Source organism: Passer montanus, unplaced genomic scaffold (genome assembly GCF_014805655.1).
Source record: "Passer montanus isolate IOZ18808 unplaced genomic scaffold, ASM1480565v1 scaffold101, whole genome shotgun sequence".
Classification (NCBI taxonomy): domain Eukaryota; kingdom Metazoa; phylum Chordata; class Aves; order Passeriformes; family Passeridae; genus Passer; species Passer montanus.
The window spans coordinates 53,023-65,854 of NW_024356616.1; the positions used below are offsets into that span (position 1 = coordinate 53,023).

At 59.1% G+C, this 12,832-nt stretch overlaps 1 protein-coding gene across 2 annotated transcripts; it reads left to right on the forward strand.

Moving 5' to 3' along the window:
- The first annotated feature begins 231 nt into the window (after nt 1–231).
- Nucleotides 232–7,955, forward strand: DOK2 (docking protein 2). Of its 2 annotated transcripts, none has more exons than XM_039716262.1 (5): nt 232–552; nt 3,070–3,351; nt 4,596–4,686; nt 5,786–5,967; nt 6,036–7,955. In XM_039716262.1, exons 1-5 carry the CDS (start codon nt 490–492, stop codon nt 6,849–6,851), a joined length of 1,434 nt encoding a protein of 477 aa, XP_039572196.1. In that variant the 5' UTR covers nt 232–489; the 3' UTR covers nt 6,852–7,955. The 2 variants fall into 2 exon arrangements, with proteins under 2 accessions (XP_039572196.1, XP_039572205.1); XM_039716271.1 differs by lacking the exon at nt 232–552 and adding an exon at nt 570–620.
- The last annotated feature ends 4,877 nt before the right edge of the window (nt 7,956–12,832 follow it).

Here is a 12,832-nt window from a genome sequence, read left to right on the forward strand (position 1 = left end):
CAGTGCCACCCTGACGGCGCCGTGCCCACCTGTCCGGCTGTGCCGCACGCCGTGTCCCCGCTGTCACACCCCGTGTCCCCAGTGCCACACCCCGTGTCCCCGCTGTCACACCCCGTGTCCCCAGTGTCACACCCCGTGTCCCCCGAGTCACACCCCGTGTCCCCAGCGTCACACCCCGTGTCCCCGTGGGGACCCACAGGAAGTCGCAGCGCGCAGGAAGCGGCAGAGCCCGGCTGAGCGCGGCACGGGCTGAGCCCGCCCCGGTGACACCGCGGGGGACACGGCCCCGGGACCCCGGGACACTGAGGACACCTGGGGACACTGCGGGCACTCAGGACACACCGGGCACTCAGGACACTCCGGACACTTGGGGACGCTCTGGACGCTGTGGACGCTCGGACACTTGGGACACTCTGGACACTCGGGACATTTGGGACACTCGGAACACTCGGGGACACTCGGACACTGCGGACGCTCGGACAGGCCGCGATGGACGAGGCGGTGGTGAAGCAGGGCGGGATGTTCCTGCAGCTGCAGCAAACCTTCGGGAAGGTCAGCGGGGTCGGGGGGCCTGGAGGGGGAGAATCCCACGGGAACGGGGAGAATCCCACGGGAACAGGGTGAGTCCCATGAGAACGGGGTGAATCCTGCAGCAATGGGGTGAATCCCAGAGGAACGGGGTGAATCCTGTGGTAATTAGGTGAATCCCATGAGAACGGGGTGAATCCCATGAGAAGGGGGTGAATCCCACAGGAACGGGGTGAATCCTACAGGAATGGGGTGAATCCCAGAGGAACGGGGTGAATCGGGTGAATCCTACAGGAATCCCATGAGAACGGGGTGAATCCCATGAGAAGGGGGTGAATCCCACAGGAACGGGGTGAATCCTACAGGAATGGGGTGAACCCCATGGGAACGGGGTGAATCCTGCAGCAATGGCGTGAATCCCACAGGAACGGGGTGAATCCCACAGGAACGGGGTGAATCCTACAGGAATGGGGTGAATCCCACAGGAATGGGGTGAATCCCACAGGAACGGGGTGAATCCCACAGGAACGGGGTGAATCCTACAGGAATGGGGTGAATCCCACAGGAATGGGGTGAACCCCATAGGAACGGGGTGAATCCCACAGGAACGGGGTGAATCCTACAGGAATGGGGTGAATCCCAGAGGAACGGGGTGAATCCTGTGGTAATTAGGTGAATCCCATGAGAAGGGGGTGAATCCCACAGCAATGGGGTGAATCCCACAGGAACAGGGTGAATCTCACAGGAATGGGGTGAACCCCGTGGGAATGGGGTGAATCCCATAAGAGCAGGGTGAATCCCACAGGAACGGGGTGAATCCCACAGGAATGGGGTGAATCCTACAGGAATGGGGTGAACCCCATGGGAACGGGGTGAATCCCATGGGAACGGGGTGAATCCCACAGGAATGGGGTGAATCCCACAGGAATGGGGTGAATCCCACAGGAACGGGGTGAATCCCACGGGAATGGGGTGAACCCCATGGGAATGGGGTGAATCCCACAGCAATGGGGTGAATCCCACAGGAATGGGGTGAATCCCACAGGAACGGGGTGAATCCCACAGGAACGGGGTGAATCCCACAGCAATGGGGTGAATCCCCTGGGAACGGGGTGATCCCACCTGTTGATGCTCAGCTGTCCCGCAGCCACCACAGGGGGACAGGAGGTGCTGGGGACACTTTGTACAGACCCCCCCAGGAGAGGCTCTGCACAGTAAGGGGGTGACAGAAGTGACCCCAAAGCCACACTGGGTGACAAATACAGCCCCCAAAGCGGGGTGAGGGATGTGAGCCCCAAAGGTGCATTTGGGGACAGTTCCAGCTGGAGGTGATAGCTGCAGGCCCCAAAGCCACATTTAGGGACAGTGACGGCTGCAGGCCCCAAAGCCACACTGGGGACAGTGACGGCTGCAGGCCCCAAAACTGTGTGGCTTCCGCTGCCGATAAAGGCTGAGGTCGGGCAATGGCTGCGAGGGGGAAGGAGCTGAGGGGCCCCTCCTGCCCCTCTCCCTTCTCTTCCTCCCCACAGATCCCATCCCCAGCGGATCCACGAGGGATCCCAAAAGGATCCAAGGGCAGGGATCCCAAAACCCCATCCCGGGCAAAGGGAGCTGCGGGCCCCGGAGCTGCTGGGAGCGATGTGCTGCTTTTGGGGCCGCTTTCCCTGCCCCCACTTCCCCTCTGCCCTGAGGCCTCCCGCGCTCCCCGAGCCGGAACTGCTGCTGCTTTTGGGGCAGAGCCAGAGAGATGAAAATGTGGGGTTTTTAGGGAAAACGGGAGGAAGAAGGAGCTGGAAGTTGTTCACGGCTTTTTTGGGAATGGGGTGGGTGAGGCTGGGGGTGGAAAAGCCTTGGTTCATGTCAGGGGTGATTTAAATCCCAATTTATGTCACCCCCACCTTCAGCCAGACCTGCAGGGCTTTGCACCCTTGTCCTGTTTTAGGTGATCCTAAGCAGGGTCCCAAGGGGATAAAAACTCCTGGGAAGGTAAAAACTCCTGGGAAGGTAAAAACTCCTAGAAAGATGAAAAGTCCCGGAAAGGTAAAAACCCCTGTGAAGGTGAAAACTCCTGGGAAGGTAAAAACTCTTGAAGGTAAAAACTTATGGGAAGGTAAAAATTCCTGGGGAGGTAAAAACCCCTGGGAAGGTGAAAACTCCTGGGAAGGTAAAAAAAAAACCCTGGGAAGGTAAAACCCTCCTGGAAGGTAAAAACCCCAGGGAAGGTAAAAATTCCTGGAGAGGTAAAAAACCCCTGGGAAGGTAAAAACTCATGGGAAGGTAAAAACTGCAGGAAAGTTAAAAACCCCAGGGAAGGTCGAACCCTTTTGGGAAGGTAAAAACCCCAGGGAAGATAAAAACTCCAGGGAAGGTTGAACCCTGTTGGGAAGGTAGAACATCAAGGAAGGTCAAGCACTTTTGGAAAGGTAAAAACCCCATGGAAGGTTGAACTCTGTTGGGAAGGTAGAACCCCAGGGAAGGTCGAACCCCAGGGAAGGTCGAACCCTCTTGGGAAGGCAGACACCCTGGTTGTCCCCCCGGCAGAAGTGGAAGAAGTTCTGGGCCGTGCTGTACCGGGAGAGCTCGTGCTCCACGGCGCGCCTGGAGCTGCTGGAGGGCCCCGAGCGGCCGCGCAAGGCCGAGGGCAGCCGGCGCCTGGTCCGGCTCAGCGACTGCGTCCACGTGGCCGAGGTGGGCGGCGATGCCACCTGTCCCAAGGACACCGTCCCCTTCCTGCTGGAGACCACGGAGCGGCGCTTCCTGCTGGCCGCCGACGGCGCCGAGGCGGCCGAATGGATCCAGCGGCTGTGCGAGCTGGCGTTCCCGGTACGTGCCCGGATAGCGCTGGGAAAGGTGGGATCCACCGGGGCGGGTGGGAATCCACTGGGGTGGATGGGATCCGCTGGGGTGGGTGGGATGCACTGGGATGGATGAGATCCATTGGGATGTATGGGATCCACCAGGGTGGATGGGATCCACCGGGGTGGGCTGGCGTTCCCGGTACGTGCCCGGATAGCGCTGGGAAAGGTGGGATCCACCGGGGTGGGTGGGATCTGCTGGGATGGATGGGATCCACCGGGGTGGGTGGGATCCACTGGGATGGATGAGATCCATTGGGATGTATGGGATCCACCAGGGTGGATGGGATCCACTGGGATGGGTGGGATCCGCTGGGATGGGTGGGATCCGCTGGGATGGGTGGGATCCGCTGGGATGGGTGGGATCCGCTGGGATGGGTGGGATCCACTGGGGTGGATGGGATCCATTGGGATGGTTGGGATCCACCAGGCTGGATGGGACCTGCTGGGATAGATGCGATCCAATGAGATGGATGGGATCCACTGGGATGGATGGAACCCACCTGGATATGTGGCATCCACTGGGATGGATGGGATCCACCAGGATGGGTGGGATCCACTGGGATGGATGGCAGCCCTCACCTGCCTGGGATCTGCTGGGATGGATGGGATCCACCGGGGTGGGTGGGATCCACTGGGATGGATGAGATCCATTGGGATGTATGGGATCCATTAGGATGTATGGGATCCACTGGGAAGGATGGGATCCATCGGGGTAGATGGGATCTGCTAGAATGGATGGGACCCACAAGGGTGGATGCTATGCACTGAGTTGGATGGGATGCACCGGGATGGATGGGATCTGCTGGGATGGATGGGATCCATTGGGATGGATGGGATCCGCCAGGCTGGATGGGACCTGCTGGGATAGATGCGATCCAATGAGATGGATGGGATCCACTGGGATGGATGGGATCCACTGGGGTGGGTGGGATGCACTGGGATGGATGGGATCAACTGGGTTGGATGGGATCCACCAAGATGGATGGGGTCTGCTAGAATGGATGGGATGCACAGGGATGGGTGGGATCCACTGGGATGGCTGGGATCCTCTGGGGTGGATGGGATCCAATGAGATGGATGGGATCCACTGGGATGGATGGAACCCACCTGGATATGTGGCATCCACTGGGATGGATGGGATCCACCAGGATGGGTGGGATCCACTGGGATGGATGGCAGCCCTCACCTGCCGCTCTTCCCCCGGGGCAGAGGAGCCGGGAGGAGCCGGGAGTGGCCAAGGAGGGCACCGAGGGCGAGTTCTCCATGGAGGAAAATTCCCTGTACAGCTCGCGGGGCAAAGGTGGGAGCGGGGCTGGGGCTGTGAGGGGTGGGGAAATCTCCCCAAAAGCCTCTTCCTGTTTGTGGGGCCGGCTCGGCTGCGCTATCAGCAGTGGTCATCCTGGCCAGCCCTTATCGGCCGGACACTGCTGGCCTGGCTGGAGGGGTCATCCACGGCCCTTCTGCAGGGTGGGACACGTGTCCAATGCTGTGTCCACCCCAGGTGGCCTGGAGCAGGCTGTCCTGGCTTGGGGGTTACTAACATACCTTCTCCAGGGTGGGATATGTGTCTAGTGTCCACCATGTCCACCCCAGCTGGCCTGGAGCCATTTGTCCTGGTTCAGGGCTCATTCAAAGCCCTTCTGTGGGGTGGGACGTGTGTCCAGTGTCCACCCTGTCCATCCCAGCTGGCCTGGAGCCATCTGTCCTGGCTTGGGGGTCACTCACAGCCCCTCTGCAGGGTGGGACACGTGTCCAATGCTGTGTCCACCCCAGCTGGCCTGGAGTGCCAGCCCTTATCGGCCGGACACTGCTGGCCTGGCTGGAGGGGTCATCCACGGCCCTTCTGCAGGGTGGGACACGTGTCCAATGCTGTGTCCACCCCAGGTGGCCTGGAGCAGGCTGTCCTGGCTTGGGGGTTACTAACATACCTTCTCCAGGGTGGGATATGTGTCTAGTGTCCACCATGTCCACCCCAGCTGGCCTGGAGCCATTTGTCCTGGTTCAGGGCTCATTCAAAGCCCTTCTGTGGGGTGGGACGTGTGTCCAGTGTCCACCCTGTCCATCCCAGCTGGCCTGGAGCCATCTGTCCTGACTTGGGGGTCACTCACAGCCCCTCTGCAGGGTGGGACACGTGTCCAATGCTGTGTCCACCCCCGCTGGCCTGGAACAGGTTGTCCTCGCTTGGAGGTCATTCACAGCCCCTCTTTGGGTTGGACATGTGTCCAGTGTCCACCCTGTCCATCCCAGCAGACCTGGAGCAGTCTGCCCTGGCTTAGGGGTCACTCTGAGGGGTGGGACACGTGTCCAGCACCAGCTGTGTCCGGGGCTCTGGCCTGGGGGGGTCACTCACAGCCCCTCTGCGGTGTGGGACCTGTGTCCAACGCTGTGTCCATCCCCAGCCGGCCTGGAGCAGGCGTTTGAGGTGACAGTGAGGGTGACACCGTCATCGCAGCGCTGCCGCCTCCGGGGCCGCGGCATCCTGCGGGCGGGCGAGGAGGCGCTGGAGCTGTGGCACCCGCAGAGCCAGGAGCTGCTGGCCAGCTGGCCCTACCGCTTCCTGCGCCGCTTCGGCCGCGACAAGGTCAGTGTGCAGCCGCAGGGCCGGGCCGGACATGGCCGTGGCCTGGCGCTGACCCCTGCCCTCCGCAGGTGACCTTCTCCTTCGAGGCCGGCCGGCGCTGCGCGTCCGGAGAGGGCAACTTCGAGTTCGACACCAGGCAGGGCAACGAGATCTTCCAGGCCATCGAGGCGGCCATCGAGGTCCAGCGGGGCCGCGGCGCCGAGGAGCCGCGCCGGGGGGGCCCTGTGGATGAAACCCCGCGGCCGCTTGAGCACGCCAGGACACCCGGCCGGGCACAGGGCCATGAGGAGGGCAAAGGGGTCAAGGGCAGGCCGGTGATGCCCCCCGGGGCTGGGGAGGCCTCGGGGCCGTTCCAGCTGGCACGGGGTGCGGATTGTCCCTACGCCGAGCCCCACGACGCCCTGCGCCGCGGGAACGCGGCCGCGCCGCCCGACACGGGCCGGAGGCCGGACGGGGCCAGGGTGGAGTCCGAGTACGCCGTCCCCTTCGACACCATCGCCAAGTCCCTCCTGGCGCGCCAGTTCGGTGGCCTGGGCTGTCCCCAGGAGGGGCTCCCCGAGCCGCCGAGTGTCCCCAGGGATGCAGGGGGGGCTCAGCAGCCCCCCGGCCGCCCCACGGCCCCCAAACCCGAGCACATCTACGACGAGCCCGAGGGTCTCTCGGGCCTCTCGCTGTACGACGAGCCCCAGGAGGTGAAGGGGGAGGCCTGGAGGCTGCAGGCGGCCCCCGAGGAGCCCCCCGGGCTCGGGACTCCCTACAACGCCCAGCGCGACGACTACGCCGTCCCCAAGAGGCCCTTCCTGCTGCAGGGCAACGAGTGGCTCGGCGACTGCGACTACGACAACGTGGCCCTCAGGGTGGCCAAGAAGAGGAACCTGCAGTGAGCGGCAGCGGGGGAGACGAGGAGGGGACGCCCCAAATCCCCCAGCAGGACTTTACCCCATCCCCGGCAGAACTGAGACCCCCAGAGCCCAGCGCAGCCGGGGCTGGGGAGGGGGCACAGCCGGGGGTGGCAGGGGACAGCCGGGAGGTGGCAGGGGACAACCGGGAGGTGGCAGGGGACACCTGGGGGGTGGCAGGGGACAGCCGGGAGGTGGCAGGGGACAGCTGGAAGCGCTGGATGCGCCCACTGGAGGGCAGTGCGAGCCCACCGGAGCGGCGGTGCCCGGGCAGCGGGACCCCCGCGGCCGCAGCCCCGGGACCCCGAAGCCCGCTGGAGCAGCGGTTCCACCTCACTCATCCCCCGGGATGCACTTCCAGGGCGGCTGGAGCAGGAATGGCCTGGGGCGCTCAGCGGGGTGTGCTTCCTTGGGGATGGACATCCCAAATCACTCAGGATGGGCATCCCAAATCCCACGGGATGGATATCCCAAATCCCTCAGGATGGACATCCCAAATCCCTCAGGATGGACATCCCAAATCCCTCAGGATGGACATCCCAAATCCCACGGGATGGACATCCCAAATCCCTCAGGATGGACATCCCAAATCCCTCAGGGATGGGCATCCCAAATCCCCAGGGATGGATGTCCCGAATTCCCCAGGGTTGCAGATCCTACCCCATGGGATGGACAGAGCTCATTCCCTGTGATGGACATCCCAAATCCCCAGGGATGGACATCCCAAATCCCCAGGGTTGAACATCCCAAATCCCCAGGGATGAACATCCCAAATCCCCCAGGGATGCAGATCTCACCCCATGGGATGGACAGTGCTCATTCCCAGGGATTCAGATCCCGCCCCGAGCCCTCCTGTGCCCACACAGAGCCCCCAGTGCTCCCAGTATGTTCCAGTGCCACAGCAGCACCGGGTCCTTCCCTGCCCAAAGGTCCCTCCCCACCTTGCTCGGCAAACCCCAAATTCCGTCTGTTTCATCCTCACTTTTTTTTTTTAAATTCTCTTTATAAACGCCCCTTCCATCCCCTCTGGATTCCAGATGGAAAACTGGCTTTTATTTTCATGGAGATTTTCACGGCTTGCTCCATTCCTCCCACTACAAACCAGTACAGAGCCATAGGGCCATCCTCCTTGTGTTCCTTTTCCTTTTCCTTTTCCTTTTCCTTTTCCTTTTCCTTTTCCTTTTCCTTTTCCTTTTCCTTTTCCTTTTCCTTTTCCTTTTCCTTTTCCTTTTCCTTTTCCTTTTCCTTTTCCTTTTCCTTTTCCTTTTCCTTTTCCTTTCCTTTTCCCTTTCCCTCCTCATCTTCCTCCTCCTCCCCTTCCCAACCCTCCCAGCCTTTCCCAGGGGACATCCATCCCCTCAAGCAGCCCCACCCCAATTCCCATGGGATTTCCCTGGACCCCTCGGTGCCCAGGACCCCCCTGGGACCCCCCAGCCCCATCCCCACCCCGGAGCGACCTCGGGATCCCAGTTCCTCAGCATCCCATCAGCTTTTCCATGGAAATCTCGGCCATTCCATGAATTATTTATAGCCTCTCCCAATCAAAGGCGACGCTCAGGTGCTGCAGTTCATTTCCTGGATCCCGCGAATCCGACGGGAGGGTTTTAATGAGGCAAATTAAGTGGTTTTGATAAGAGATGCTGATTAAAGCTCCGGCTCCATCGCCGCATCCCGGGCGGGGTTGGGGGCAATGGGATGCACGGGTGGGATCCTGCTCCAGGTGGGATCCTGCTCCAGGTGGGGTCACACGGGGAAAAACACCTAAAAGTGCTCCAAAATAAAGGGAAAAGTCTCCAGCAGGGTTTTCCACATGGGATTAAGGAAAATCATGGAGCGAGGCAGAGCTGGAAGGGTGTAGGATGCTCTGAGGGGTGGGAGATGCTTCCCATCCTTTCCCAGCCCCATTCCTATGGAAAAATGGGATCATCCCCATCCATGCCCAGCTGGTTCCCATCCCCAGAGCCGGGGAAATCCAGAATTCCCAAAATGGAAAAATGGGATCATCCCTGTCCATGCCCGGACTCCAGAGCCAGGGAAATCCAGAATTCCCGAGCTGGAAAAATGGGATCATCCCTGTCCATGCCTGGGCTCCAGAGCCAGGGAAATCCAGAATTCCAGAGCTGGAAAAACGGGATCATCCCTGTCCATGCCTGGGCTCCAGAGCCAGGGAAATCTAGAGTTCCTGAGCTGGAAAAATGAGATTATCCCTGTCCATACCTGGCAGGTTCCCATCCCCAGAGCCGGGGAAATCCAGAATTCCCAAAATGGAAAAATGGGATCATCCCTGTCCATGGCTGGGCTCCAGAGCCAGGGAAATCCAGGAGAATTCCCGAGCTGGAAAAATGGGATCATCCCTGTCCATGCCTGGCTGGTTCCCATCCCCAGAGCCAGGGAAATCCAGGAGAATTCCCGAGCTGGGAACTCCTGGCAGCTCGGAGCCGTTCATTGGGAATCGATTGCTCAAGCACATGTTATTATTAATTAATTAACGCTCATTAGCGGGTTATTCATTATTAATCGGTGTTAACACAACCCTCCCTCCTCCCGCTCCATCCCTGCTCCTTCCAGGTTTCCTTCCTTAACCAAAGGAATGGAAACTCTGCCCAGACTTCACTTCCCAATCCTGTGGGAAGCCAGGGAATAAGGGATTGCTGGGAATGTGTCTGTAAAAGTGGGGAAACACTTCCCAAAATCCCCAATCCTGGAGTTAATTTCCCTGTTCTGTGGGAAGCCAGGGAATGAGCTCTGGGAATGGGGCTGTAAGAACATGGAAACAATTCCCAAACTTCCCAGTCCTGTGGGCTTCCAGGGAATGAGGGATCTCTGGGAATGGTGCTGTAGAAATGGGGAAACACTTCCCAAATTTCCCAATCCTGGAGTTAATTTCCCAATCCTGTGGGAAGCCAGGGAATGCAGGATAGCTGGGAATGGAGCTGTAAGAACATGGAAACAATTCCCAAACTTCCCAATCCTTTGGGCTGCTAGGGAATGAGGGATCACTGGGAACGGAGCTGTAAAAACAAGGAAACAATTCCCAAATTTCCCAGTCCTGCGGGCTGCCAGGGAATAACGGATCTCTGGGAATGGTGCTGTAAAAACATGGAAACACTTCCCAAACTTCCCAATCCTGAGGGAAGCCAGGCTGATGAGGGATCTCTGGGAATGGTGCTGTAAAAACAAGGAAACACTTCCCAAACTTCCCAATCCTGTGGGATTTGCAGCAGGCAGCCAGGGATTGTTTGGAATGGCACCGATCAAGTTTTAGCGGGGATTGGGTGAAATTTTAGGAATTTTGGTGCTGGAATTTCATCCCCTGCCTGTCCCACCACCTGGGTGGGGTTTGGAGTGGAAAAGAGCACCTGGCCTTGAGAATTCCAACTGGAAAAATCCTTGGAAAGGCTCAGCGAGGGGCTGGGCTGGGGAAAAAAATCAATGGAAAAGGAGGAGGGAAGAGCTTAAAGCCCAAAGCTCCAGACAAATGGAGAGATTTAATCTGATTTGGGAGTTATTGTCCTGATGGAATTACGCTGATTATGAATCATTTAGGAGCAGGGATAATCAAAACACGGATTTGTTCCGAGCTCCGAGGGGCTCCCGAGTCTCTTCCCGGGGGTGGAGAGAGGCAGAGCTGCATCCCGGGATGGAGAAGGGCAAGGAGCAGCATCCCAAGGGAAAACCGGGAGATTTGGAGGGAAAAGGGGCCTGGGGATCTCTGGGATGGGAAAACTGGGGCTGGGAGCAGAGCAGGGATGAAAATGGGATGATCCCAAGGGAAAGCTGGGCTGGTGGGAGCAGAGCAAGGAAAGTGGGATAAGGACATGTCTGGGATGGAGAGGAGCAGGAATGCAGCCCTGGGGAGAAAACTGGGAGAGTCCCAAGGGAAAGCCGGGCTGGGAAGGCTGGAGGGGCAGAGAGAGGAATGAGGGAGTGGGAATCTCTGGGATGGGGAGGGAGGGGAAAAAAGGATTGGGAACAGAGCAGGGATGCAGCCCTGTGGGGAAAAAACTGGGATAAACCCAAGGAAAAGATGGTCTGGAGGGGCAGAATGAGGAATGAGGGGTGTGGGAATCTCTGAGATGGAGAGGGAGGGAAAATTTGGGTTGAGAACAGGCCAGGGGTGGAGAAAACCAGGATGATTCCTGGGGAAACTGCTCTGGAAAAGGCTTGGATGGTCAGAGCATGAAAACAGAGAGTAGGGGATCTCCAGGATGGAGAGAAAGAGAAATTTGGATTTGGAACAGACCGGGGTGGAGAAAAACAGGATGATCCCAAGGGAAAGCTGGGCTGGCAAGGCTTGGATGGTCTGGGCATGGAAACAGGGGTGTGAGGATCTCCAGGATGGAGAGGAAGGGAAATCTGGATTGGGAACAGACCAGGAATGGAGAAAAACATGATGATCCCAGAGGAAACTGCTCTGGAAAAGGTTTGGATGGTCAGGGCATGGAAAGAGGGGTGGAGGGATCTCCAGGAGGGGGAAAACAGGGAACAAACCTGCTGGAAAGCGGGATGGGGACGCTCCCCGCGGCCTGGAGATGCCGCTCCCGTTTTTCCTGCAGCTCCACACAGCTCGTTTTCCCATTAGTGTCTCCTCGGATTAGGGATGCGCTCGCTCTCCGGCCCCGGCCGAATCCCAGGCGCCAGCAGGAGCTGGAAACTGCATTAGGGCCGTGCCAAGGAGCCCCTGATGCCATTAGGGGCGAGCATTAGAGGTGCTAAGTGACAAGGAGCTCATCAGGCCGGGATTGATGGAAATCCCGTTCCCGGAGCCGGCAGGAGCAGGGCCCTTCATTCAGGAGAAATTGCTTAATTGGGAAGGTCTGGATTGTCTCCGCCTGTCTCGTTCCTGGGGCTCTGGAGCTGCTCGGGGTGTGGGATGAGTGGGAGGGAGGAGGAGGTGGAGGTGGCAGAGTGCAGGGAAAACTCCCAAATCCGCCCATCCTGCTTTTCCTTGCCCTCTCGGCAGCTTGAGGATTCCCAGACTGGTCATTCCTGAGAATTCCAGCATTCCAGACCCGGGAAAAACCGGGCTGGTGGCTGTCCTGAGGGAGCTGGGCTCTTGCCTGCCCCGGGTGCAGCAGAATTAATTGGCCATGGCCGGGAGTCCACAAAGCCGGGCTTTGTTGGGAAGGAAGCAGTAAAGCCGCGTGTCCGCAGCCGTAATTCCTTCATCCCGCATTGATCCCGCGGCCTCTGCTGCCCACGGAGCGCCCGGGGCCGGGCTGGGCATCGATCCCGGGCACCTCGGCCAGGCCCGAGCACCCCTGGCCCTGCCCGGGCTGGGGGGGAATTCCCAGGCTCATTCCAGCCTGGAGCATCCTCATCCCTGCTCCTTCCAGGAGTGAATTCCCAAGATTATTCCAGCCTGGAGCATCCTAATCCCTGCTCCTTCCAGGAGTGAATTCCCAGGGTCATTCCAGCCTGGAGCATCCTCTGCCCCTGCTCGTCCTGGGAGCAATTCCCAGTCTGATCCCAGCCTGGAGAATCCCTAATCCCTGCTTGTTCTGGAAGCAAATTCCCAGATTAATCCCAGCCTAGTGAATCTCTGATCCCTGCTCATTCTGGGACCAAATTCCCAGTCTGATCCCAGCCTGGAGAATCCCTCATCCCTGCTCGTTCTGGGAGCAAATTCCCAGATTAATCCCAGCCTGATCCCAGCCTGGAACATCCCTGACCCCTCTCATTCTGGGACCAAATTCCCAGTCTGATCCCAGCCTGGAGAATCCCTCATCCCTGCTCGTTCTGGGAGCAACTGGAAGCAAATTCCCAGATTAATCCCAGCCTAGTGAATCTCTGATCCCTGCTCATTCTGGGACCAAATTCCCAGTCTGATCCCAGCCTGGAGAATCCCTCATCCCTGCTCGTTCTGGGAGCAAATTCCCAGATTAATCCCAGCCTGATCCCAGCCTGGAACATCCCTGACCCCTCTCATTCTGGGACCAAATTCCCAATCTGATCCCAGCCTGGAG